The following is a 27,770-nucleotide window of genomic DNA, read 5'->3' as shown; positions in this document are numbered from 1 at the left end:
GCCCGGTTGATGCCATTTTGGAAAATGTCATCAACCAGACTTGGCCCCTATAATGTGATAAGGGCCAAGTCAGGTTGATACTTTTTTCCAAAATGGGGGCACTCCACACCCTCTCTAAACACCAAAGATGATACTTTGAGGTATGGGGGGTGAGGGGGTCAAGGGTCCACACTAGATCACCAAGGTTTTCTTTGCTGGCTGGGGGGTAGGGAGGGGCCATTAGACCCTAGGGATTTTGATTTTTGTGAAGGTGGTTCGGGGGTTACTTGAAAGGGGGGTTGGTTGAGTGGGAAGGATAAATTTGTTAAAAAGGTGAGGTGTAAGGGTAGGGGGACAGGGCATCACCCCTGAGAGCATGCTTTCTTTATTTCATACTTTTTGGAGTCACCACCACTGTGAAAGATGGGTCTCAAAAGACCATGGGGAGGGGGGGGGGGGGAATTTAAAAATATTTCTGAAGGGTACAGTCCAAGGACATTGGGAGGCTTGTTAGGAAAATGCAATAGGAAAAAAGGCAGCCCAGTCCATTGTAAGTCAGCTGATTTACTGTATTTGTATGGGATTGAGAATTGATGACCTGCTTTGCATGTATTTGGTTAATTTATGCATGCAAAACAGCTCAATACAATAAAGGAAAGAAACATGTTAAAATTAGGCACAATATCACGGCTTAGTAAATACTTTTATTTTTATTTATTTAACAGTTTTTTTTATACCAACATTAAAATACACATCATATCAGTTTACAATTTAACAAAAGATGGAAATTACAATAAAAACAGGGGAGGGGGTGCCTGGGATAATGGAGGGTGACCTGATTTGCCCAAATCACAAGAAGCATGGGAAGGATTTGAACCATGGCTTCCCTGGTTTACAGCCTGCTACTCTAACCACTAGACTACTCCTCCAAATTAATGGTGATGTGTATCATATGGCTTAAAACTTTCCATCTGAGTCACTGAAAAATGTTTATGTCTGAGAAAACGTTGCATCTTATGTTTATAAAAAAAATAGTGTTTTCTCATGGGAATAAATTTTGTTTTGCTTATTTGCTAAAGAAAAAATGTAATTTATGTTAAAATAAATCATGGTTTTCCAGAGTTACTTTGTTTTACTTATTGGATATTTGGGTCAGAGAACGAAAGGATCCCAGAATTATACATATGTCAATTCATGGGGTCTGGCCAATCCAGGCCATAAGAACCTGGCAAGTACCCAAAAACTAAGTCTATTCCATGTTACCATTGCTAATGGCAGTGGCTATTCTCTAAGGGGCGGATTTTCATACTCCGCGAATAGGCCTACTTTTGTTTGCGCTCCAGGCGCAAACAAAAGTACGCTGGATTTTAGTAGATACGCGCGGAGCCGCGCGTATCTGCTAAAAACCTGGATCGGCGCGCGCAAGGCTATCGATTTTGTATAGCCGGCGCGCGCCGAGCCGCACAGCCTACCTCCGTTCCCTCCGAGGCCGCTCCGAAATCGGAGCGGCCTCGGAGGGAACTTCCTTATGCCCTCCCCTCACCTTCCCCTCCCTTCCCCTACCTAACCCACCCACCCGGCCCTGTCTAAGCCCCCCCCCTTACCTTTGTCCCGGAGGGAGGCGTAAATCCCCGCGCGTCAGCGGGCCTCCTGCGCGCCGGGATGCATCCTGGGGGCGGGTCCGGAGGGCGCGGCCACGCCCCCGGGCCGCAACCACGCCTCCAGGTCCGCCCCTGAAACGCTCCCGGCACACCCCCTAAACGCCGCGTGGTTCGGGCCCGCCCCGACACGCCCCCGACACGCCCCCCTCGGAGAACCCCGGGACTTACGCGAGTACCGGGGCTCTGCGCGCGCCGGTGAGCCTATGTAAAATAGGCTCACAGGCACGCAGGGCCCTGCTCGCCTAAATCCGCCCGGTTTTGGGTGGATTTAGGCGAGCAGGGCTCTGAAAATCCGCCCCTAAGTGAACTTAATAGCAGGTAATGGACTTCTCCTCCAAGAACTTATCCAATCCTTTTTTAAACACAGCTATACTAACTGCACTAACCACATCCTCTGGCACCAAATTCCAGAGTTTAATTGTGTGTTGAGTAAAAAAGAACTTTCTCAGATTAGTTTTAAATGTACCCATGCTAACTTCATGGAGTGCCCCCTAGTCTTTCTACTATCCGAAAGAGTAAATAACCGATTCACATCTACCGTTCTAGACCTCTCATAATTTTAAACACCTCTATCATATCCACCCTCAGTCGTCTCTTCTCCAAGCTGAAAAGTCCTAACCTCTTTAGTCTTTCCTCATAGGGGAGCTGTTTCCTTCCCCTTATCATTTTGGTAGCCCTTCTCTGTACCTTCTCCATCGCAATTATAGCTTTTTTGAGATGCGGCGACCAGAATTGTACACAGTATTCAAGGTGCGGTCTCACCATGGAGCGATACGGAGGCATTATGACATTTTCCGTTTTACCATTCCCTTTCTAATAATTCCCAACATTCTGTTTGCTTTTTTGACTGCCACAGCACAATGAAATAACGATTTCAATGTGTTATCCACTATGATGCCTAGATCTCTTTCTTGGATGGTAGCAACTAATATGGAACCTAACTTTGTGTAACTATAGCATGGGTTATTTTTCTGCCGCTGGACCAAAAGTCCCTGGTGGTCCAGCGGCGGTCCAGGAGCCTCCTGCACTCGGGCCGTCGGCTGCCAGTATTCAAAATGGCGCCGATAGCCTCTGCCCTTACTATGTCACAGGGGCTACCAGTGCCATTGGTCGGCCGCTGTCACATGGTAGGAGCACAAGATGGCACCGGCCGTCCATTGCTCCTACCATGTGTCAGGGGCTGACCAATGGCACTGGTAGCCCTGTGACATCATAAGGGCAAAGGGCCATTGGCGCCATTCTGATTTGTCGCAGGCCCGACAGCACGGAGGGAGAGATCGCTCGCGGGATCCCGCTGAACCACCAGAGCTTTTAGTAAGTCTTGGGGAGGGATCGGGATGGTGGGGGGGGGGAGGTTTAAGCAAGTAAAATTGAAGGGTTGGGGTAGTTTTTTTCCCAATTCGGGGTTTTTTTTTAATTCGTTTTTCCAGGTTCGGGTCAGGTTCCAGCTTCGTTTTTGGTGAAAAACGATCTGTGGGAAAACGTGTTTTCCCATGAAACGCCCAAACTGAAACCTGACCCGAACCAGAACAACGAAGCTCATCTCTAATATGCATCACCTTGCACTTATCCACATTAAATTTCATCTGCCATTTCGATGCCCAATTTTCCAGTTTCACAAGGTCTTCCTGCAATTTATCACAATCTGCTTGTGATTTAACTACTCTGAACAATTTTGTATCATCTGCACATATGATTACCTCACTCGTCATATTTCTTTCCAGATCATTTATATATATATTGAAAAGTAAGGGTCCCAATACAGATCCCTGAGGCACTCCATTGCCCACTCCCTTCCACTGAGAAAATTGTCCATTTAATCTTACTCTGTTTCCTGTCTTTTAGCCAGTTTGTAATCCATTAAAGGACATCACCACCTATCCCATGACTTTTTACTTTTCCTAGAAGCCTCTCATGAGGAACTTTGTCAAATGCCTTCTGAAAATCCAAGTACACTACATCTACCGGTTCACCTTTATCCACATGTTTATTAACTCCTTCAAAAAAGTGAAGCAGATTTGTGAGGCAAGACTTGCCTTGGGTAAAGCCATGCTGACTTTGTTTGGCCTGCAGTTCGCCCAAATCTCTGTCATCCATCCCCAATTTGCTCCCGCCCCCCACCCAGCTGTGACAATACATACATACATAACACATAGATAATTTGCCAACATATTCCACTATCTAAAATAACATGCCTATTAACTAAGGTAGGGTGGGAGGGAATGCGATCGCTGGCAGAAAGATGGTGAATACCACCAGGATTTAAAAGGAAGGCCTCAAGCTAGGAATCCCGTGATATCCAGCGTTGCATCATATGTGCTCTTGCCCCCTTCCCCTCTCCTTAAGGAAGATGTCATCAGGGAATACAGTCTACCCCACTGAAATACTGGTGCCTAAATTGTTATAGGACAGTGGGAGGGGAAGGAACCTGCAGTCAAAACAAATCCCATTTATTTCGGGAAAGAGAATCAGCGATTCCATTTCTAACACCCAGGACATGCCTTGCCCTAATGGTCATATTTAATCGTAGGCACTGTAGGATTGCCGCCACATGGGAACAGCGCACAAACTGTTTATTAATGACTAGAACCACGGCCTTATTGTCACACCAAAATACAACCTTTTTATCATGCAGCCTGAAACCCCAGATGACTAATGCTACTAGAACAGGGAATAACTCTAGAAATGTAACATTCCTTACCAATCCACCCTCAACCCAGCTAACCAGCCACGGTACGGTACACCAGGCTCCCGGGCAATATGCCCCAAACCCCCAACAACCCAAAGCATCAGTGTGGATATTAAGGTCCCAATTCGATACCGGGGCCTCCTGCCAGATGGACATGTTGTTGAATTCTCTCAACTATGTGAGCCACATTGCCATATCTTCTTTCATAGGCCTGGAAATCCGGATGTAATAATGTGGTTGTGAAACTCCTACTGTAGCATCAGCTAGCCACCTCAGGAATTCCATCCCCTTGGGAGGCACCAGGCATGTGAAATTCAAACTGCAGATTATAGACTGGAGGGCCACAAGCATGACCTTCTTGGTCGACAAAGCCCACTGGAGCATATTCCGCAGCTTGTACAATTTGTCCTGGTGCAGTCTAGACACCATTGCCTCAGTGTCCAGTTCTATACTGAGAAAGGAGATCACAGTCGTCAGGCCCTCTGTCTTCTCATGTGCCAGTGGCATACTGAATTCCTTGGCCATAGCCAACATACACGGGAAAGAATCTTCCCCAGAGAGATCCATGAAGAGAAAATCATCAAGGTAGTGTATTCCGTTGGGGATCTGTACCTTTCTCTCAAGGACAAAGTGGAGAAAAGTGCTAAATAACTTAAAATAGGCACAAGAGACCGAGCACCCCATAAGCATATATTTGTCGAAGTAATATAAACCTTGAAACTGAAAGCCCAAGAGAGGGAAATTACTAGGATGGACAGGCAGCAGTCAGCAGATTTAATGTCCAACTTTGCCATTAACGCTCCCTTTCCGCATTGTCTTAGCAGGTCAATTGTGCTATCGAAAGACGCGTATTGAATCGTGAACTCTTCTTTAGGAAGGTGATTGTTCACAGACTTCCCATGGGGGTAGTGCAGATTTCCTTCTTGGGCACTACCACTAAAGGTGAAAGCATCATAACATCAAATGGGGGTGGGGGTCAGCGAATGGTCCTGCCATCTGCCCCAGCTCAATCTCTGCCTCCTTTTGCTGTACTCTCTCAGCAAGTTGGTCTGAGGAAGGGGCATTGCCAACAGAGCTATTCCTGATCTCGCCCTGAAAAGGTATTGCAAACCACCAACAAAAACCCTTGGTTAAGCTCTGTGCATCCCTGCACTTAGGGTAGATGGATAACCACTCCTCCATGCTAGATAACCAAATCAGTAATGAGGCCTTAAGGAACTTGGAATCATTTTGCTTTACCAAAACTCCCTCACACACTCCCTGTATCTCTCTTCACACACTTAGACATGAGATGCAACATTTAAATTTACAATCTTGAAAATTACAGCCAGATTTGTTGAAGCGCCAGCACACTTTGCCATTTCCCACCCTCTTTGGGCTACCCTCAATGCCATGCTTGTTATCTGCCTGAGCCATAGCCCCCACATCCTGTGTCCTCCAAGACATTTAACAATTTTCTTCTATCTTATCCCTAAACCATTCATCGTAATTTAACCAATGCCATCCCCCATACTTCTTGTACGCCTCTAAAATGATAACAGTGTAGCTGAGCATTGGGCTCAGAGGGATCGTCCTGGCCAACCATGCTAATCATTCTCAGAAATGCCCATACCCAGTTAATTATATTCCTGGGAATCTTTATTTCAACGCCTCCTACCTCATTCCTCTTTTCCCATCGCTTCTCATCCTTATGCCCTATTTTTGTTTTGTTTCTTCAATGCTTTAGGAACATTATCCCATAATTAAGATAAATTGTTAAGAACCGTAGGTGCCCTGCTTGCCTCCAAGGCATCCCGGGCAGGCCATGCCAGGCTATCAACCGAAGAGGAACTCAAATACGAGGTGTCCTCTGAAGTCCCCAAGCTAGACTCCACCCTGACCTTCCTCCCCTTCCTCACTCTGCCTGCCTTCTCCACACCCCCATCCTGTGAGACACTTGCATGCTCTCCCAACCAACTCACCCCTTGAAATGACTCCACTTGAAGTCTCTTTGTCAGCTAGCTTGCCATTAGATGCTTCTGCCATCGGTGGTTCTGGGATTCAGCAAGCTTGGCTGTCTGCCAACTCCATATGAAGGGCAGTATTCTGCTCGCACTGACATCGAAGGCTCCCCAGTGACTGCTGCCGCGCCTCCTTCTGACCAATGCAGTCCTGTGGGACTACACCATCACATCTTATCATCACCATTGCATTCAGTGACATGGCCTGAAGTCCAGCGCCGCTGTGCCAAGCAGGCACTGACCCCCACCATGAAAGTCACATCTGGGGATATCCCTGGAATGAGCCCGATTGGGCAGGGAATGTCTGCTATCACCTACTATGTTACAACTCATCCAACTGCAACAAATAGTGGAATAGTAACATGTTTCAATAAGTTTATTTTAAAACTTCCATTTTGCCAAATATATAGTTTAAATTTGAAGCTTATATGTACATTTTTTTAAAAATTAAAGTACAGGAAAAAAAAACATAATAAAAGTGCAGTGTGAAAGCCTAAACACAAAGTCCCACCCTGTTATACTTTTATACCACCTTCTTTAATACAAGTTCAACCTAAGCTGACTTACATCAAGTAAATACAACAATCAAAATACATAATATAAATATAGTTCTGATAAAATCAAAAGTGGTCTCTAATTACCATATAGAATGCCAACATCATAGCAAGGGTAGAAAAAATCCCTTCGTGTTTATGTATTATAAATAGGTCATACAAAAGTTAATATTTTTATTTAAATATAATTATGAATGCCAAGAAGATGACAATGCAAAAGGTAGTTAAATATTCATATTGAAGGCTTTTTTTTATTTTATTGAAGGCTTTTATATACCGAATTTCTTGATACAAATCAAATCAACTCGGTTTACATCGAACAAGTAGAAACTATAACCAACCAAAACAGTAGACAATTTGAAGAATAAAGTTACATTATAACAAGGATGTGTAAACTTGAAGTAGGAAATAAGAGGGGGAATAAAGATTATAATATATATTGGAATATGCGAGGGAGGCCATGGGCAGTCCTCAAGATAATTTGTTAAAGTTCTCTAATAATTTATATATATGGTTTAGTGCTTATTTATATACACAGTTGCTTGAACAGTTATAAGTCAGGCTGTTGGGCTGGTGTCGGTGAAAGCTCGGCTCAACAGCCATATCTTTAGTTTTTTTTTTTAAGTTTGTAATGATTTATAATATTTGTAATGATTTATAATATTTTCTCAAATAATATAAAAACAAGCACGCTGTGACTAAGTAAACACAGATATGCAAGGTCATTATTCTTATAACTAATAATTATCTGCTATCAAACAGTGAAAGTAGGTACAAAAAGAGAAAGAAAAAAAACCCCCAAAGCATTCCATTGCAGATCCAATCAAGTTTAATGATGTCAGTTTTCAGGTTTTACTTGACAGCTATGTGCATCATAAATAGCTTGGGGACACTGAAATAGATGCCATAGGAAAAGGAGTCATTTTCAGTGGTGAGTAATTCAGAGCCTGAATCTGTAGAACCACTTCAGCTTGGCTAAACATGAGCCTGTTTTTCTCATCCCTAGGAGGCATATGTACTAGCCTACCAGTTAAAGTACCAGGGTTTATGCCAAACTTCCAATTATGAGTCTGGATCTTTCCTAAGATGAAAACAATACAGATGCAGTTATGGATTTTCAATTGCCCTACAGGTTCAGATCTACCAGAGTTCATCCCTACCATAAACTCATCACTTAAAATAGTTGATATAAGTTATCCAAGTTGCATTTTGATGTTGATTTTAACTTATTTGATGTCTCTTATTTATTATTTTTTAATTTGATGTCAGTTGCTCCCAAATGTATTAAGTTGTTGTATCTGTAAACCGGAATGAAGGCAGCCAGCTAAATTCCGGTATATAAAAACTTTTAAATAAATAAATAAAATAAAGAAAAGGAATGGTCAACAATAAAATGCTACAATGACAATATATCCTAGTATCCAAACTGAGGCTACAGAACATTCAGAACACCCAGCTCACATAGTAAAAGAAATATGTATTTTGAATTATGCATTGGTAACGGAGATAACAATCAACATAAACGCTATATTGGGTCAGACCAATGGTCTATCGAGCCCAGCATCCTGTCTCTGACAAGTTGCCAATCTCCAATCTGTAGGGCCTAGGTACCAGATACTGCTGTGTGTCAACATACTGATGTGCTAGAAAAGCAGGTGTCACTATTCAAAGGAACAAGTTATTAGATCAGGTCCCTATATTAATCACCTGCTTCAACTGATAAACACTGTCAGGTAATATAAAAGGTAGATTTAAAATATAAGCAATCTCTATTTTTATACATCAACAATGTTTATCAGTTGAAACAGGTGATTAATGTAGGGACCTGATCCAATAACTTCTTCCTTCAAATAGACACCTCCCTTTCTAGCATATCAGTATGATGACCCACAATGGTATCTGGTATCTAATTTAGAACTAGGCTCTATATTTACATATATGTAGGGCAGATAACAAGCACATATATATTTAGCTGAGACTGTTTATATCCGAAACAATAAAATAACCCAAATTCACCAAGGACATAATTGTACTACTACTTTTTCGTTTCTGATATGATTTTTATTGTGACATGTTATAAATCACAATGAATGAAAGTTATGTGAGATATGGCTTAGACATGTTACGAAACAGCTACCAATCAATCTGGATTTGAGAAATGCCTATGTCGGTGGTATCAAAATGAGGAGCAACCCACACTTTTAAACACTTGCATTGCAAAGTTAACTGCCCAGCATAAAAGTAATAGCTAGACTAGATCTTACATATACGTCCAGGAAGAAGCATGCAGTGTCTGGAAATCTCAGCAAAAGGAGAGCTGTCTGGTCTAAGATCTGTTCTCTCTGGAACTGGCAGTAAATGCAAGACGTTACCTACCCCCCCCCCCCCCCCCCCCCCCCCCAGCTTGGCTGGAAACAGTTCCACAATGTCCCTTAACAAAGGAAAACTTTTCTTATCAGTCCCAGGAAGGCAGAGGGCTTTCTACAAGCAACGACTGGAAGACAGAGCCTTGCAAGCTATCCATAAGACTTTAGCAGCTCCACTCTCTTGCAACATGTGCAGATGAACAAGGACCACATGTGTGTACCAATGTGGCATGCAGGATTCACGGACCAGGGTTTAAAGACAAGTCCAGCAGGAAAACCATATCCTCCCCTTTAAGTTTCCTCTTCTTCTTCCTTAGTTCCTTTCTCCTTTCTAAACTAACATGGTTCCTGATCAGTCATGAATACTCACCATTTCCCAAAGCATTCATTGGATATCCCACCATCCATGGGTATATCATTGGTGGTTGATCAAAACTGGTTTTCTCCCTAGCAGCAGATTCATGTGATGGTGGACATGCTGTGAAACAGCCTGTTGCTCGGTATGTGTTGCTTAACTAGATACAATGTGTGAGGTGGCCAGTGCAGCCTCAACAAATGTGTGTCCAGCTAACCATGTCAATTAGTTTAAACAATGATCTGTTTATGAAACAATAGCAGTTCTTTGTCCCATACGCTGTTGTAACATCCATCTTTGATTTGAGACCATTTTGTTGGTACAATGGCACAGCTCCTTTAATGTGTCCTGGGCTAGGTCCTACAGATCACTTAGAATACCTAGTAGATATAATGGATAGATCTATTCCCTTTTGTTCAGTCCTGGTAAACTTTCTGGTTAGTAGTTGTTCGTGTACCTATCCACTAGAACCTGTCCAGTTTTTGTTTTGTTTTGTTTTTAAATCAGCTATACTGTAGGCCTTGACCTTGATTATATGAATAACTTTGAAGTGAAACCTATATAGTTCTATTATCAATAAGTATTCAACTAAAATACGATCAGATACTGCTTAATTTTTTTGTACAAAAGAAGTAGATTATATTGAACAAGATAACGAGAGAGAGAGGGACTCTTCATTCAGAAGGGAAATAAAATCCACATAGAAAAAACCTTCAAATTACTTTAATAAGCACACATGTGATAGCATACTATAAACATAATTAACATAAGAAAAATATTCTAAACTGTATGACACTGTTACAATATATTAATCTGGTACAAATACAATAATTTTTGTAAAAATAATAAAAAGATAAAATTATAACAAATCTTTATCTTATATTAGAGAAGCATAGAAAAAATAAATCTCACCAAACTTGATTAGTGTCTTCATCATTCTCACACCAAGAATATAAAGGTACATTTTTATAGTGATAGTGATTTAATGTTCTTCATTAGCACAGTTATAAATATTGCACCTTTCAAGGTAGACATTTGTACCAGTTAAAAACATACTTACCACTCTAAGAAATGTTTGCTGAGTATTTTAAACTGTTTTAGTAAATACCAAGACAAAACGCTTATAGGCAACTGCCCTTGCTAGTGCAGAATGTTTAGAAGCCATATTGGCCTTTGAGAAAACAGGATACTTTGCAGGTTATGAAAATTATTCAACATAAAATATCACATCTGTAGACGGTACCTAAATGATCATGAAAGTTCATGTACATCATCATCTTTGGCTAAATTTCACATTAGTCTAAAAATAGGCATGACAATCTACCTCTATTCCACACAGGATAAGATGGCATTTTTTCACATTCAATAGACTAAAGAAACTTCAATTAAGCTGTCTATACAGAAATTTGTAGCATGTGTGTAAACATTTGGGTGCCGATACGAATACAATAGCTCTTACTCAAAGGATGTTGCACTTTTTAAGCAGGCGGTGTGGGGTAATCTATGAACCTAGAGTGCGCTGTTTGATTCCGCTACCTGTGGAATCCCTCAGTGTGCCATTCAATAGATCACATAACCTCCTTGGGTTCAAAGGTCAATTGGAAGCTCCTTGGGGGCAGAAAGAAAGCAACCAATTATCTTTTAGGTTAGACATTAAGACAAAGATCTAGCTAAAAGCAGAAGAAATGGGTAGAGCTTCTTGCAATACTGCAGCATAAAAGGAACTGGCAGTTGGCCAGTTATGCAGGTATTACATATCAATATATATTTTCTGTTGTGTGGTGCAGCTGTATGGCACACATTTCTGAATGCATTACAGAATCCAGATTTACAAAGCCTTCTCCTAGAAGATGAGGTGCATTCTAAGTGATTACACTAGGATCTACGAATGAGAAGAATTCTTACTGTTCAAGTTTAAATTCTATTTTCTGACTGACTCTCCATGGTCAAATCACTATATCTCACTGTGCTTATTTATTTAAGGGTAATTATGTACTTGTAATCAAAACATTGTTCCTACTTTCCTCTTTCATTTGGAAGATGCAATATAAATGATACACCAAAACCAGTATAATGAAACTTTCTAATCCAGGGGTGGCTGTAATATGTTTTTTGAAATATTACAAGGTGCATTGGGATCCCTTTTAAATGAGGTGTTAATGTCTATGCCACTAGAAGCACATCATCCGCGACTGTGGACCCATTCTATACAACGTTATCAGTCTTATACCGAAGTTGATGGCACAGGACAATGATGTGGAAGACAAGCTGCACCACCCAAGGTGGCATTCACTAATTCTAACAGGAAGGATTCAGGGCTTGAGGCAATGCTGTAGACCTTTCCTATACATTGAGACAGTGTGAGCTGATTCGAGCTTTGACTACTCTAACAAAACCAGCAGAGCCTCTTAGCAGAATTATAGCTTTGCATTCATTCCAAAAACATCTATTTGCTTATACTGTAAGTACCTGTTCTCTTTTTTTTTTTTTTACCACAAATAAACATTTTCTATGTAGTACTTCAAGTTACATTAACTTTGATACAAAGAGCTTCCCCACTTCTACTGTAGTTTCACACACACAATAGGTTAAGTTTCTTTTTAAAATATAGTATAATATAGGATCCTCTAACTACAACGATAGGTCAGTCAAATCAGAAATACACTCTTTAATCATCAGTTCCATCTTGGGGTTCTCAGCTTCAATGGCTGTAAGGTTCTTGTCAATAAGCCCCAGGTTGTGTAAATTAAGGATGGAATCAGCAATTATCCGTGCTGTCCTCTTCTGATAGCCTCCAGATGTCACCATCAAGATGGGAATCTTGCGGCTTCTGGCAGTTGTGAATACTATTTCATCCCTTTTAATAATGCCCTGCAAATATGCAATACATATAAATAAGCACAGTAAAAGTGGTTAGCAAGGGAATTTGTTGTTTTCTCTCTTACTAAATTGCCTATACCTAGTTTCTATATATATCGGATTTCACTCAGAAGAAGTAGGACAATTCCTACATTCACAATGTAAAAAGAGTGCACAGCTGCTCAATAAATATATTTTCTGAAAGCCAAGTACTTCTGAGATAAATGTTAGATTAAGGTGACCAGATGATTCATTAACATTAGGATATTCTGTGATGATTTTGAAAAAAATATATTGCATCCCACAGCATTATTATGCTTTTACGAAATAATGTATCAAAGATTCCCTCGCATCTGGTAACTAAGGGAAAAGTCTTTGATAAACATGGCCCTTAGAGTTCTAGTCTCAAAAAAGAGAGGTGTCGGTTTTGAGCTCCACATTTCTATGGAACATGTGGGTATTACATTCATGTTTGTGGAACACACACATATATAATAAGTGTTAAAAGAAAAGGGTCAGTTATTACTACTAATCACTTTTATAACCACTTGACATATGCAGCGCTGCCCAAATACACATACAAAAGTCTCTCTCTGCTCAGCAAAACTTATAATATAATCAAGATTTTGGATTTTCAGAAGGTGTTTGACAAAGTCCCTCATGAGAGGCTTCTACGAAAACTAAAAAGTCATGGGATAGGAGGCAATGTCCTTTCGTGGATTACAAGCTGGTTAAAAGACAGGAAACAGAGAGTAGGATTAAATGGTCAATTTTCTCAGTGGAAAAGGGTAAACAGTGGAGTGCCTCAGGGATCTGTACTTGGACCGGTGCTTTTCAATATATATATAAATGATCTGGAAAGGAATACGACGAGTGAGGTTATCAAATTTGCAGTTGATACAAAATTATTCAGAGTAGTTAAATCACAAGCAGACTGTGATACATTGCAGGAGGACCTTGCAAGACTTGAAGATTGGGCATCCAAATGGCAGATGAAATTTAATGTGGACAAGTGAAAGGTGTTGCATATAGGGAAAAATAACCATTGCTGTAGTTATACGATGCTAGGTTCCATATTAGGAGCTACCACCCAGGAAAAAGATCTAGGCATCATAGTGGATAATACTTTAAAATCGTCAGCTCAGTGTGCTGCAGCAGTCAAAAAAGCAAATAGAATGTTAGGAATTATTAGGAAGGGAATGGTTAATAGAACGGAAAATGTCATAATGCCTCTATATCGCACCATGGTGAGACCACACCTTGAATACTGTGTACAATTCTGGTCGCCGCATCTCAAAAAAGATATAGTTGCGATGGAGAAGGAACAGAGAAGGGCAACCAAAATGATAAAGGGGTTGGAACAGCTTCCCTATGAGGAAAGGCTGAAGAGGTTAGGGCTGTTCAGCTTGGAGAAGAAACGGCTGAGGGGGGGATATGATAGAGGTCTTTAAGATCATGAGAGGTCTTGAACGAGTAGATGTGTCTCGGTTATTTTCACTTTCGAATAATAGAAGGACTAGGGGGCATTCCATGAAGTTAGCAAGTAGCACATTTAAGACTAATCGGAGAAAATTCTTTTTCACTCAACGCACAATAAAGCTCTGGAATTTGTTGCCAGAGGAGGTGGTTAGTGCAGTTAGTGTAGCTGGGTTAAAAAAAGGTTTGGATAAGTTCTTGGAGGAGAAGTCCATTAATGGCTATTAATCAATTTTACTTAGGAATAGCCACTGCTATTAATTGCATCAGTAGCATGGGATCTTCTTAGTGTTTGGGTAATTGCCAGGTTCTTGTGGCCTGGTTTTGGCCTCTGTTGGAAACAGGATGCTGGGCTTGATGGACCCTTGGTCTGACCCAGCATGGCAATTTCTTATGTTCTTATGTTCTTAAGACAGATATACAGGGCAAAAGAAACTCTGGAAATTTCATTTGTTAATGTAGATGTGTCCTGGGCAGAAAAAGGCTTGAAATCACTGCTACAGGAAATAGGAAAACATGTAATGACCTGAGGTAATGCTATATTACGCATCTCCAGGCCAGCTGGTCGAAGCCCAACTGAGTTGGGGAGTCCCTCTGGACCAATGTTTCCCAAACGTTTCGAGTCCAAGGCACATCTATATGAACAAAAATGTTGTGTGGCACACCAATGGCTGTGAAATAGGCATTACAGACATGGAGAGGATTTATAAGGACAAAAAAAAAGAGCTAGGGAAGCACTGAAAAAGCGCCATCATTCCCTCATACAAATTTTAAAACAAAGGAAGAGAAGAGGCAGAGATGTACATGTACCTGTCACAATGGACCAGCTCCCTCTATATACAAGTGCAGGAGAAGGGAGAAGTCAGTATGATGCAAGCAAGTGGCTTTGTTAGTTACCTTGGCTGCCACACTTCCTCTACTGCTGCTGTTCAGAACACTTAGAGTAAGTCAGCCCGGGGATAAGACAGAGGCTGAACAGTCTCAAAGGAGGAAGCTAAAGAGAAGGAAGATGAGAAGGTGCTGTGTGCAATATTCCAACAAGTTTTTACCAGTTAATTTTGGTGGTGGTGTTTTATATTGTTGCCAGATCCTGTGGTACTTTGTGTGACATATACTTATGATTTGATTTTATGACGTTATGATTGTTTTATATGTAATTACGATATGATCATGAATGGGTTTTATTTTAGTATAAACTGCTTGGTTAAAATTGTTTTTACAGGCGGTATATAAAGCCTAATAAATAATAATAAAGTGTGTATTGCACAAAGCGGGTCCTAGCTATTCATATCCTTCATGCTGCCCATTAATTATCACACTCCAGGGCTCATTATATAGTTAGGAAGGAGGAGGATGCATGACTATCCATATTCTCAAAAAGAAGCCCATGCATGTTTAAGAATTTCAGGCTTTTTCTTGCTGCGAGATGCTGAAAACCAAGCCCATATTCTGATCTGGATCTGAACATCAGATAGTGGTGACTTTTTTTGTAGCATACTTGATCAAGTCTGAAGGCACACCAGGGTGCCATGGCAAACTGGTTGGGAAACACTGCTCTGGACTACAGCAAATTAGTTGGGAGGAGTATACAGATGCATTACAACCTCCCCCAGTACTTGATCAGCTGCTCAAGGAGCATGGGGTGGCAGCAATCCAGGTCTGAGGTGGACTGTTGTAGTGACAGCCCACCCAATCTGCCTGGATGGGTTTATGATTCAAGTAACATAGTAACAATGACAGATAAAGACCAGATGGCCTATCCAGTCTGCCCAGCAATTTGCTTAAGGTAGTAAGTGCCACTCTGTGCAGGTTTCCCTCATGTGTTCGTTAAGGGTTGAAACTGCTGCTTTATGCAGATTATCCCCATGTGTTCTATTAAGGGTAGTAACTGCCACTCTGTGCAAGTTACCCCCATGTAGAAATGTTACACCATCTATGCCTTTAGGAATCTGCAATGTTTGTCCCATGCCCTTTTGAATTCATTAACTGTTGTTGTCCAAATTGTCTTCTTCACCTCTTCTGGGAGAGCATTCCAGGCATTCACCACTGTCTCTGTGAAGAAATATTTCCTAATACTGGTTCTGAGTTTTCCTCCCTGGCGTTTCATATCATGACCCCTAGTCCTACTGTTTTCTTTCCAGTGTAAATAGTTTGAAGTTGGTGAATTGTTAGTATCTATCAGATATCTGAAGGTCTGTATCAAATCTTCCCTACACCTCCTCTCCTCTAGGGTACATATTTAGATCCTTCAACTTCTCCTTGTAGGTCTTCTGAAACAGGCCCCCCCCCCCATTTTGGTCGCCTTCCTCTGGATCATTTCCATCCTGTCTATCCTTTTTGCGAAACGGTCTCCAGAACTGAATACAGGAGTCTAACCCACGCATACAAATACCAGGGGTTATCCGTGTGGCCGGGCCCTGCAAGTACCGAGCGCATTTTTAAAACGGCCCGGCCACGCGCCTAACTCCTGATATGCGCAGAAGTGCTGGGCCTGAAGAAAAGGGTAGAACGGGGGTGGGGGGGGGGGGAGGACAGCGTGATTAGTCGCTGTCCTGGGGAAGCGCGTGCGCTGGAAGCCAGCCGGCACGTGGAGTTTACTTCTGGGGATAGCTAGGGTAGGTTTAGGGGAAGAGGGAGGAAGGATAGGGTTAGGGAACTGGGAACATGCGGATCGCGTCGCCACATGTATTTTTCTAAAATTCCACTTCTACATGCGCGAATGAATATTAAAATCCGGCACGCATGTGCGCGTGGAAATCATATTTTATAACATGCGCACACCGACGCCCGCATGTTATAAAATAGCCACATCCATGCGCGTGCACCAGGAACTGCGCACACATGGACATCTGAGCGCGTCTTTTAAAATCGACCCCTAAGTGAGGCCTCACCAAGAATCTGTATAAGGGCGTTATCATGTCCCTTTTTCTGCTAGGTATTCCTCTCTCTCTATGCAGCCCAGTATCTTTCTGCCTTCAGTTACTGCCTTCTCACACTTGTCAGATCACCGGACACAATCACTCCAAGTTCCTTTCTTACTCAGATGTCAGGAGAACAGAAATGTCTTTTACTTGGAAATATACAAAGCTTATAAAACTGAAATTACATTATCAATCCTCTCTTTCTTAGAATGCTGTGATTAGTTCAAAACTCTATGCTTAGCTAATCCATGTGTACCCAACTAGGATTCAGTGGTGAACCCAGTATTTATTATCCCAGAATTTTTGTGGACTGTATGGATGTTTTACTAACCTGAGGTGAAATAGCCAAGCCTCCAAGTGGATCTCCATCTAAAACATCTGTGCCAGCATTGTAAATGATGATATCTGGTCTCATTTCATTTAGTGCACCCTCCACATGCACTTCTACCTTCCGAAGATATTCCGAATCCTCTGTGCCCCAGTCCAATTCAATCTTACGTTTTATTGCACCTTCAAAAATGAGTTTCGAAAAATGAGATTTAACAAATGCAATAGCTTAAGCAAAACAAATCCAGTAACAAACAATCCAAGATAATTATCTAATATATATTTACTTAGTAGATGCATCCATGAGCTGCATAATACAACTATAATTGAATGTTCTAACATTATAAAAACCAATAACTATATTTAACTAAATTTAGAGCATTAGATGCTTAAAAAGATCCAGTTGCCTGTTTTTTTTGTTCTCTTGTTTATTCCTTTAGTACAATTCCTTTTATTTTGCCCTAACATTTTATTTCTCTGGTTTTCATGATTTTTGGTTCTATGTTTTATTATACAATACCTCTTTCTTCAAGTCATTCTTTAGTCATTCATACTATACTTAGATTTTACAAGGACAAGTTTCAAAGCCATTTTTCACAGATGAATAGTGATTTACCTATATAAACTGACTGAAAATTTCAATCTGCACAAAAAGCAGGTGCAAAATCTGCAGATACTCTGCACTCATAGCAGTTTTCAAAAAGGAAAGTGCATGTGACTTTCCTTTTAAAATTTGGTGCAAAGTCTGCGGGCAAAAAGTGAAAATTGCTCCCTATATGTATGATGCTTGTAATATAAACTAGCATAGTAATACCCTGATTTTCTTAGATTCCTAACAAGTGATGCTTTCTAAAATGTATATGTTGATACCTCCTATGTTAATACAGTTCAAAAAGAAGGAATATTAATGATTGGTCTATTTGCCACCCACATTATCAAAATTAAATACTGCTAGTACTGTTTTAGGTTTTTCTGGTTTTTTTTAAACACAAATGAGAAGCAAACGCCTACTTGAATCAAGAGCATTTTATAAAATAAAAGGTTTCTGTGCAAGCAGGGAGAGGAAATCCGGCAAACCAAGTGGTTTCTAAGGTATTAGAGAGACTAAGGGCCAGCTGTACAGTACCTTAGTTCTTGTAATGCCTGGAAAGTTAACCAATTCCAGTCACAGATGCTTTGGTGACTATGGGATCTGCTTCATTGTGAAAATGCTGCCGCGATAATACAATTATGTAATCCTCTAGGACAACTTTCATGTTTTACCTCACAGCTGAGATTTCATGAACAGTTGTGGCTCTATGTTTTTGAATCTGATCATATCAAAGGCAAATTAAAATCCTTAAATATATTTGCTTGTACTTAAGTCAGAAACAAAACTGAATACGGGCTGAGAATATGAAGTTACAGTCATAAGGGAAGATCAAGAAATGCAGGCTTAGGAGCTTACTCACACTTACATAACTGATGCCAAAGACACAGAAATTATTTTTTTGTCTGTGTCTGATTTGCACCTGCTGTTTTGAAAGTTCCATGCACTGTATCTCAACTGAGATAGTTTCAAATTCCTTAATTATCACCCAGTTTTACCTGTAATATAAACAGGTAAGTATAAAGGTGCTAAACTAATGAAGATGTTCTCCAATTCTTGTTTTATGCATAAATAGCTGCTAAAGTATACTTGATATTTTTCAGGTTATTTATTTTTAGCACTTACCTAACTGTGGGGGCAATTAAAAAAAAAAAATACCCACACAGATGCAAAGTCCATGGGTACTTTTACCCATGGGCTTTGCACCAGCTTTTAAAGGAGAAGTATGTGTATACTTTTTCCCCTTCTAGAGGGGATAATTACTTGATATTTAGAAGAAAAAGTTGAAAACCAGACTCCTTGAGCAAGCATTTACTTAACTTTATTGAGCTAGGAGGTAATTATTTATTCGGAGCAAAATTATGGACTGATCATCATAAATTTAAGTTTTTATTTCTAGGGATGATGGGATTATCGTGTAACATGATGTAATGAGAATGGGATGTATAGAACAGCAATTGTGGGTTTTGTTTTGTTTTTTTTACAGGACTGATGTATAATGTGAGCGGACTATATCTGATTTTTAGAATGACTGTGTATGTGCTAGGAGTGGTACCTCAAAAACCTTTCATGACGTTTTCATGTTTGGAGCAATGATGGGCCATTTCGGGTCCACCCCAGAAATGCAATGAAATAGGAAATATCTTTATGTCTTATTTCGTTGCAAACGACTGCCCATCTCTAATTAGTGTAGAGGGGCTACCTAAGCAGCAATAAAAATGTGAGAAAATTGAGGCCCTTCAGTTGATAGACAACATAATTTCAAGAGACCAAGAGGGTACATGTCCGTACTGCAGCAAAGCAATATGTGCACGGGATCTCCCCCGTACATGTTCAGTGGGAAAAGCTTTACTGAGTTAAAAAGATGGTCTGTCCTATACCACTGGAATACATCACCTGCTTGCCATGACTAATTCAGACCTGCTTGTTGACGGAGAAATCAAGTTTAATAAATGAAATCTCTCTATATATTACACATATACAAGAAAACTTTGCTATAGTATCACCTGTCTATAACAACCAGACATTTATGACCCAGTGGTTACCTTAATATGCAAATTTTATTTTACATTTCTTTCTGGATTCTGTTTATTTACTTCTTCACATTTCATTAAATCGCTTATCCCAGAGGCTCACACAGATGTATATATAAATCAAACAATGATAAGTAGTACATATAATCAAATCAAAATAAAACAGAATGGATAAAATAAACATATTCAAAACATATAGAACTAAAAATCCCATATCCACAAGTGAACCCAGCCACCCAGCAGCATGAAAACAAAAAAAAAAAAGTTAACAAAACGTTCCTTTTGAAATTATAGAGGAAGGTACTCAGATGATAAAACAAGGAATAAACACTCCTACCAATTGGCAGCCATAATTTTTAGTTTGTTTGGAAGATGTCATGGGACTTACATCAATACCAATGTAGTAAGCACTTCCCTGGCTTTAATTTCTTTACCACATTATCAGCAAAGGTAATGCAGTAATGTGACTGATATATGATATAAAATACCACATGATTCATTAGCAAGTCACTGTATGGCACATTATCAGCATTATAACAATCTATTACCACAGCTGGCCACACATACACAGTGTGACTTAACCTGATAATTTGAAAAATGTTCTGAGTTACATGTTGCTACAGAATATTAAATCACACAATGACTGCTTGGAATGTATTCCCAGAGTCAACCTTACATCCTCCTACTAGCTACAAATCTTTCAAATTTCAGTCTCGGCTAGAAATAGGTATATCGAAAAAATTATTCTGTGTCACTGAACAAACTGAGGACTTTGGCCAGCAATTTCCTCCTGCTCCTTTGGGCTTTCAGGTCAGTCGGAACTAGGGTTGGGATCTGGCGCCATCAGTCTTTTATTTGCATTTACCTGGGAACTTTCCCCCTATTTTATATCCCCTCTCCAACAGCTTTAGCCCAATCATTGTACCACCAGTCCTTAGCCAGGGCCCATGCATCAGGACACTTTCTGAAACCCTGCAATCTGTGGCTATAAATCTGGTCAACGGGCGTCACCATTGTGCAATGACCAACTTCCTCCCCAACAGGCACTGTGAACGCTATCTCCAGAACAACCCCCATCCTAATGAACCCAGGGAGTGGAAGATCTGAGCTAGGAATCAAACCCTGGTGCCTCCAAATGGCAGTGCACAGGACTGCAAGTGATCCACCAAGCTGGCATTCTGTTTCTTCTTAATTCAACTCTGTTTTACTGTATACGGTATTCTTCACATAAATGTATCCCTAAAGCTTTTACACAGATAAAAAAATATAATAAGACAGAATTTATACAGAAAATATAGACTGGCATTAAAGGAGTCATTAAAAAATATTACCCAATAATATCCTGCAAAAAATTGAGGAGGAGAATGGGGAAGATGAGCTTGCACAGTGATAAAAGCAAAGGAGTGAATTTTCAAAGGGGTCACGCATATAAAAGTAGCAATTTTCAAATAAACTGTTTTATGCATGGAAATTCTTTTGAAAATTATCTCCGAAGTGTACACACAAAGTCACCCAGACTACAAAGCACACTACAACGAAAGAATGATTTCACTTCAATTCCTGGATAAACTACTCAGACGAGATGGACAGCACAATAGCTTAAAATAAATATTCAGCAACAGTCTTCTACTGACACAAACCTTCTACTAACACAAACCCTATATCCTTTAAAATTCTATACCTTACTTACGTTTGGCAAATCCATCTCCAGGATAAATGTATCTGTTGTAGACATCCATAATATACACTCTGTTGTCATTCATGAAATCTCTCTCATGGCCATTCCCCTAGGAGAAAAATATTAGTCGTTTTAACAGACTGCATATTCATACTTTTACAAGAAGTCAGTATATTTTGAAATTCATGTTGAAATTCATATTTTGAAATTAATGCTGAGACTACATCATGAAGAACAGACACTTTTTATTGCCTAGGTCCTCAGTGATACCTATACTGAACGACCAGATGTCCCAAACTGTGTCTATGTGAAAAACAGTCAGTGCATTTGGCCCTTAGTATCTGTCTCCTGGAAAACCATATCGTGCCAATCATCCGTTTCAGTGTGTTGACAGTCCTTTAACTCCTCAGCATTAATAGGTCTCCACTGATGTTGAAATGTATGTCTAAGGCATAACCACACACTGATAACATCACTATAGTGATATGCCTGTATCCATAGTGATGATCTATCAATATAAAGATCTGCATCGATAGGCTCGAGACCCATTAATGCTCTGGACCTCAGGCATAACCAGGTCTCCACTGACATTGATATCTCTTGCCACAGTGATACTGTACTACTAAGCACCAATCCAATAATGATTGTTTGCACTATTGTTTTTAACTCATTTTTAATTGTTGCACAATTTATGAATGCAAATTTCTAGAAAACTCAAAACTTTGTAATTACAAAAACCACAAAGGATTCAAAATTGCATTAGCCTATGCCATAATTTGGGCTTAAAATGCAAAGGAGGCTGAAGAAACACAAATGCACAAAGGTGGAAAATTAAAACAAAAAAAAAGTCATTTTTAAAGAGAACTGAACCAAAAAATTTCAAGATTTGTCAATGTGATATACCAGTGTGTTAATTTTCCAGAAAAGTAGATTTTTATCAATGAGATCCACAATTTAACACAGAAATGCCAACAGAACTATAAATATGACAGCTCTACTGTGCCTTTATAGCTAAGATACAAATTGTGTACTCAGGCAAATGATTGCATCTTTTAAGGAGAACCAAGCAATGGAAAAGTGAAATCTGTTTGTATCAATAGCATTGTTATGCCATTAGGAAGCTTATAAATACAATTTTTAGCACTTTTTATAAAATAAAAATGTAATTATGTTTTTGGTTTTGTCTGTCTATAACTAATATCACAGGTGGGACTAGCAACCAGCTGTAGGCCGCACGTAAAACTAGCAGCATGGGGCCTAAGAGCTACGGCACACAGATCCTGTGGCAGTCCAGCTCCTCGATTGGCTTTCCATGGTAATCGGAAGTCGGAGCTCAGTGCAGGAGACATGAGCCACCAAGGTTTGTGAGAGTATGCCTTGGCTCACAGGCCCTATTGCTGACTTTAGCTACCACTCCTATGTGCATCTTAAAGCTGGATGAAAAGAAAATTGTCAGGAGGTGTATAAATGAGAGGAGATAGTCAGGAAGCCAAGAGGAAAGAGGAAAATCTAGGTAGGGCCCAGTATCTTCCAATACTTTCAGAGGGGGGGGGGGGGGGGGAGGAGAGGAAGAGGGAAGGTCCTTCCCCTCCCATGCCTATGGAAACTGGTTTTAAATCTAACCCTGCTGAGCCACCCTCACAGTTACCTTTCCACCCAACCTTCTTTCAGCTGGTAAGATACAAACACACCCAAAGCAAGTGTCACACACACAAGCAGGCCATGGAGTTATAAATGCACTCTTAGGATGTCATGCAATTATGGACTTATTTTCCTTACATTTTCTTCTGTAACAAATGTTTTGGAGTTTCTGCTTGTGCAAGGTAAAAAAAAAAAAAAAAAAAAAGGCCACAGGGTATAAACTGGTCAATAGGTTGAGACCCAAATATACTGAACAATATGAATCTGGAATAAAGAGACTATTGAAATCAAATTCATTATTGCATATCAACCCACTTTACTTGGGTTGATATGCAATACTCTGGTTCTCCTACCAGAATACCTATGAATGTAGTTGCTTGAAACCTTTTCTCTTTATATTTTTATGCTGTGTAGTCCTTTCACAATTCCACTTGTTTACTCTCTCTTTAACATATCTGTATGTTACCAAACAAGAATTTCTTTACTGCCTTTAATCCAAACATCAGTTTACATTTCAACCACTCCATCACAAGAGAATAAAAATCATTAAAACGTTACATAATCTTACCACATGATGGTGCTATTACTCAACTTAACTAAAGTTAAAATGTCATTCCAAGAATCCCATTAAGTTCCTATGCTTTGACTTGGCACAATCTAGGATTTTCATGCTTACTGATCATTTGAAGTGTACTGTAACTAGGTGCAGGCCAGGATTTTCTACTATGGAGTGTAGGCAGCTGCATATGTGGATGTTGCGCTGAAAAGGGTGCCGCTCCCTCCTCCATCCTGGCAGCACTTTCTGAGCAGTGATGCCCTATTGAAGCCTACTCAAAGGTGAAAGCTTGCAGGCCAGTGGAATTAGGACTTTAAAATAGATTTATCACTGGTTCACTCCTACATCTTTAAGGGTGTTGGTGCAACAAGATGCCACAGATCAGAAAAAGTTTTTGGGTACTTGCCAGGTTCTTATGGCCTGGATTAGCCACTGTTGGAAACAGGATGCTGGGCTTGATGGACCCTTGGTCTGACCCAGTATGGCATGTTCTTATGTTCTAATTTATTTTATGTTCTGCTTTTCAGCATTTCAAAGCGGATTACATTCAGATACTGTAATGCTGCCAGGATGGAGGTGGTGCCATTTTCATCACAATGTATCTTCAGAGGGGGATCCCCCCACCAAGCTCCTGCATCTCAGGATGCCCCAACAGGCAGATCTGACATCGACTGTATGATTGCTTGCATTTGTTAATTAAAATAAGCTTGACATGCTCTTTGACAGCATTTACCATGCATTCACAATGTGTTACAATGACTTACTCCTGTTGTTCGAAGGAGTTTTCCCAAGCTCAGAGTAGCACATGGCAGGTCATGCAACCAGTGTGATTACTGAAAATACTTACTTTTGAAGAATTAAAGACCTGGCTCTTCAAACAGGCTTTCGCTTAACCCTCTCCCCCCCCCCCCCCCCCCCCCCACCCCTCACTTAGTTCATCCTCCATTAATCTCCTTCAAGCCTCCTGTACATAGTTTCATGATCTTTCTTACTTGTTAATTTTAATTTTACCAACTACTGTTATATTGTAATACGTTCTTTGCCCTCTCAATGTTTCTCCCCTCTAACTCTCCTTTACCTAAGACTTTAACTCTTCTCTTTAATTGATGCTACCTGATTATATTGTTTGATATAACTGTTTTTCTCATCTTTTTCCACCTCATCCTTGCTTTCTGTTAATTGTAAACCGATGTGATGTACAAACGAGCTTCGGTATATAAAAGCTCTAAATAAATAAATAAATAGCAGAGAAGATGGGAAGGGAGTTTCAAAGCTGAACATCAGGGATAAATGGAGACCTCAGCTCTTACCTGCAAATTTCTTTTCATAGAGTCCTGCCAGACCAGTCCAAACACATACGCATGTTTTCGTCACTTTACATAAATTCTTATGCTGTGCTCAAACTGCCAGTATCCTGTAACAATCTAAGAAGGAAAGAGCGGTTGGCTGTCTCATAGAAGTTGAATCTGCAGACCAACTCCACAGTCAAACAAATATCTGGCCACTAAACTAGAAGCCATGCTCCTAACTGAGGTATGAACAGTTACAGAACTAATCAAAGAGGCATCCACAAAGGCTGCCCACCAATTCCAGTTGTGCTGCACTCTCCAGGTGTGAAATATTGCTTTCCTGCAAAACCTCCTGCATAAGATGAGACAAGCACAAACCGGTTTTAGTAACAACACAGTTACATGGGGCCACCTGAAGAAACATATTAGCCATCTCAAACACCTACCTGAGAACTGCCTCTATTCCTTTCCATCCTGTGCATCTTAAGAGTGCTGCATTACCCTCCACAGGAATCATGGTTCTCAACATCGCCGCACAAGCCAGTGCATCCACCTCAGGGAAATTTAAGTTTCCCACTTCTTGGGAGATAAGGGGAGACAATCTTGCCTTTTCTTTTTTGGCGAGCACGTCCCTTTTAAAACTGGCTTCAGAAGAATCGCATTACAAAACAACCAAAAAAGCCTTGACTGATCTGAGCATGGAAAACCCTCACTGGCTTCTGTCTGGGATCTTCTGAGGTCTCGGGACCTTCCTCCATTACTCCTTCAGAAAGTTTTTGCACCCACAAGAAATGGAAAATTAAGAAAAGTTCTTCTTCATGAAACAGTCTGACCACAGTAGAGCTGTCTTCCACTTCAGAATACTCCACGTCCTCCAACTTTTCCTCACTGGCACTCTCCTTTAAGCCACTTAGGACCAGGGAAAATCTCCGACTTAGAGGATTTTTTTTAGTTCTGCCTTCTTATTCTCTTAACATCTAAAATCTAAGGAAACTCCCCTGAAAAGTGAAATTTCAGTAGAAGGACTTGAGGCTGTACCCTGCCCCAAAGAGAACGCCTACTGTAGACATCTTAAAAGATTTTATTTAATTTATTTATTTTATTCTGCTTTTCACAAAATGCTGACAGGATGCAGAGGAAATGGACATCAGGGAGAGTAAACGGCTGATACAAAAACCAGCAGGAAATGCAGCCCTGGAGGAAAAGGCTGTAGGCTCCTGCACTACAGGATACCAGGTTGGAGGGCCTAGCTCAAATCTTGACACACATACAAAATGGATGCTGGGCCAGCCACGGTAAACTAACTGCCAGTGGGAACCAACTGCACTACCATCCCCAACAGAACGGTCCCCCTCTGAATCAGATTATCGCCTTCTGCTCCCCGAATTCTTCTCCCTCTGCCTGCGCAGCCGTGACTCAATCCTATCTTCCTCTGTATTACACAATGCATATAGAGCACAGGCTTTCTTCCATGCTCCACCGGAAAGGACATACCCCCTTCACGTATAAAACAAAAAATAAAACTCCTGGGATGTGAAAAAGGGAAGCTTGCTTTTTTCTTTTTAAATCATTGCAATGCTGTCTGAAGCACTGTTGAACAACACAGGCTCCTGAAAGGAAACATTGTCCTGTGCAGAAATTTTGCCTTTATTTTTTACTTTATGAAAATTAAAAAGGCAGAGGGAGAATCAGAAACCAACTTAGGTTTCTTTCCTTTCTTCATTTTTTTTTTGTTTGAGGAGGTCCAGTCAGGAAAGAGTGTAAAAGGGAGAGGGGAAGGGAAATGGGGGCGATACAGAATGAAACATGGAGTCCAAACCAAACCTTTCGAAACCTGGTCTAAGGCCATGCTCAATAGGGGGAAAGAGCATATGACTTTCATGGCAGGAACTGCCTTCCAATCCAATCCTTTTCAAATAGCCTTCCAAATACCTCTAGAAGTCATGGCTGGAATAAGCCAGTCTGCCACCTCCGTATGTATCAAAAAATTCATGGCAGATTTTCTCAGGAAAACACATCACTATATATTTTTTCCTCGGAACAGACAGCAATAAAAATAATGAAGGACTTCTACAAAATTACATGCTTGCCCTCTGTCTTGTGGCAATCAATTCCACTCACATCCCTATAAGGGCACCAGGAGGCATCAACGCCACCTACTGCAACTGCAAGGGCTTCTACTCCCTCAACATGCAGATGGTCTGCGATGCCAAGGACGTTGTGCTCAGATTTCCAGGATCCTGTCACAATGCCTACATTCTCTTACAGTCAGGAATTCATGGCCGTTCCAGGAAGGCACATCACTAAGGGCTGGCTTCTAAGAAGGAATGCAATTCTTACTACCATCACACAGCAACTAACATATTCTCTTTTCTCTCCCTCATATCTAGGTGAAGTTACAACATTGACCCAGAAGGCCCACTCCAAACTCAACCAGGGACTCACCTCACTGCTAACACTAAGGGATATACAACTCTGCTCTTCTCTGCCTTCTTCCCTACAGGGCCACTCAAACCCTGGCTCATGTTCCCACTAGCTAATCAACAAAGCGCAACAGATACTCGCTACAACAGGGCTCACTAGTAGACCAGGGCAATCATCGACAGAGCCTTTGACCTACACAAAACATGTTTCCACTGACTGGACAGATCTGGTGGTTGCCTTCTCTACAACTCCACAAAGGTCTGCAAGATCTTTCTAGCCTGCTATATACTTCATAACCTAGGCCAAAACCGAAGATCTACCTCCTCTGCAATATATCAATAAAAATTATTTTGGAAAAAAAAAAAAAAAGAAC

At 40.6% G+C, this 27,770-nt stretch overlaps 1 protein-coding gene across 5 annotated transcripts in view; it reads right to left on the bottom strand.

Annotated features, from left to right (window-relative positions):
- Positions 1–10,312: 10,312 nt before the first annotated feature.
- Positions 10,313–27,770, bottom strand: part of HDAC11 (histone deacetylase 11) — a 154,294-nt gene continuing 136,836 nt past the window's right edge. For all 5 annotated transcript variants that reach the window (XM_029600833.1, XM_029600828.1, XM_029600832.1 and 2 more), the window contains exons 8-10: positions 21,500–21,596; positions 17,192–17,370; positions 10,313–12,475 (exon numbers count right to left, since the gene is read on the bottom strand). In XM_029600833.1, the coding sequence (XP_029456693.1) occupies positions 12,236–12,475; positions 17,192–17,370; positions 21,500–21,596 (516 nt within the window). In that variant the 3' untranslated portion in view covers positions 10,313–12,235. The remainder of the gene's footprint in view (positions 12,476–17,191; positions 17,371–21,499; positions 21,597–27,770) is intronic.

The sequence above is a fragment of the Rhinatrema bivittatum genome, chromosome 4, assembly GCF_901001135.1.
Source record: "Rhinatrema bivittatum chromosome 4, aRhiBiv1.1, whole genome shotgun sequence".
NCBI classification, from domain to species: Eukaryota; Metazoa; Chordata; class Amphibia; order Gymnophiona; family Rhinatrematidae; genus Rhinatrema; species Rhinatrema bivittatum.
Note: the sequence above shows the minus strand (reverse complement) of the source record. Positions and strands in the feature narration are given on the sequence as shown.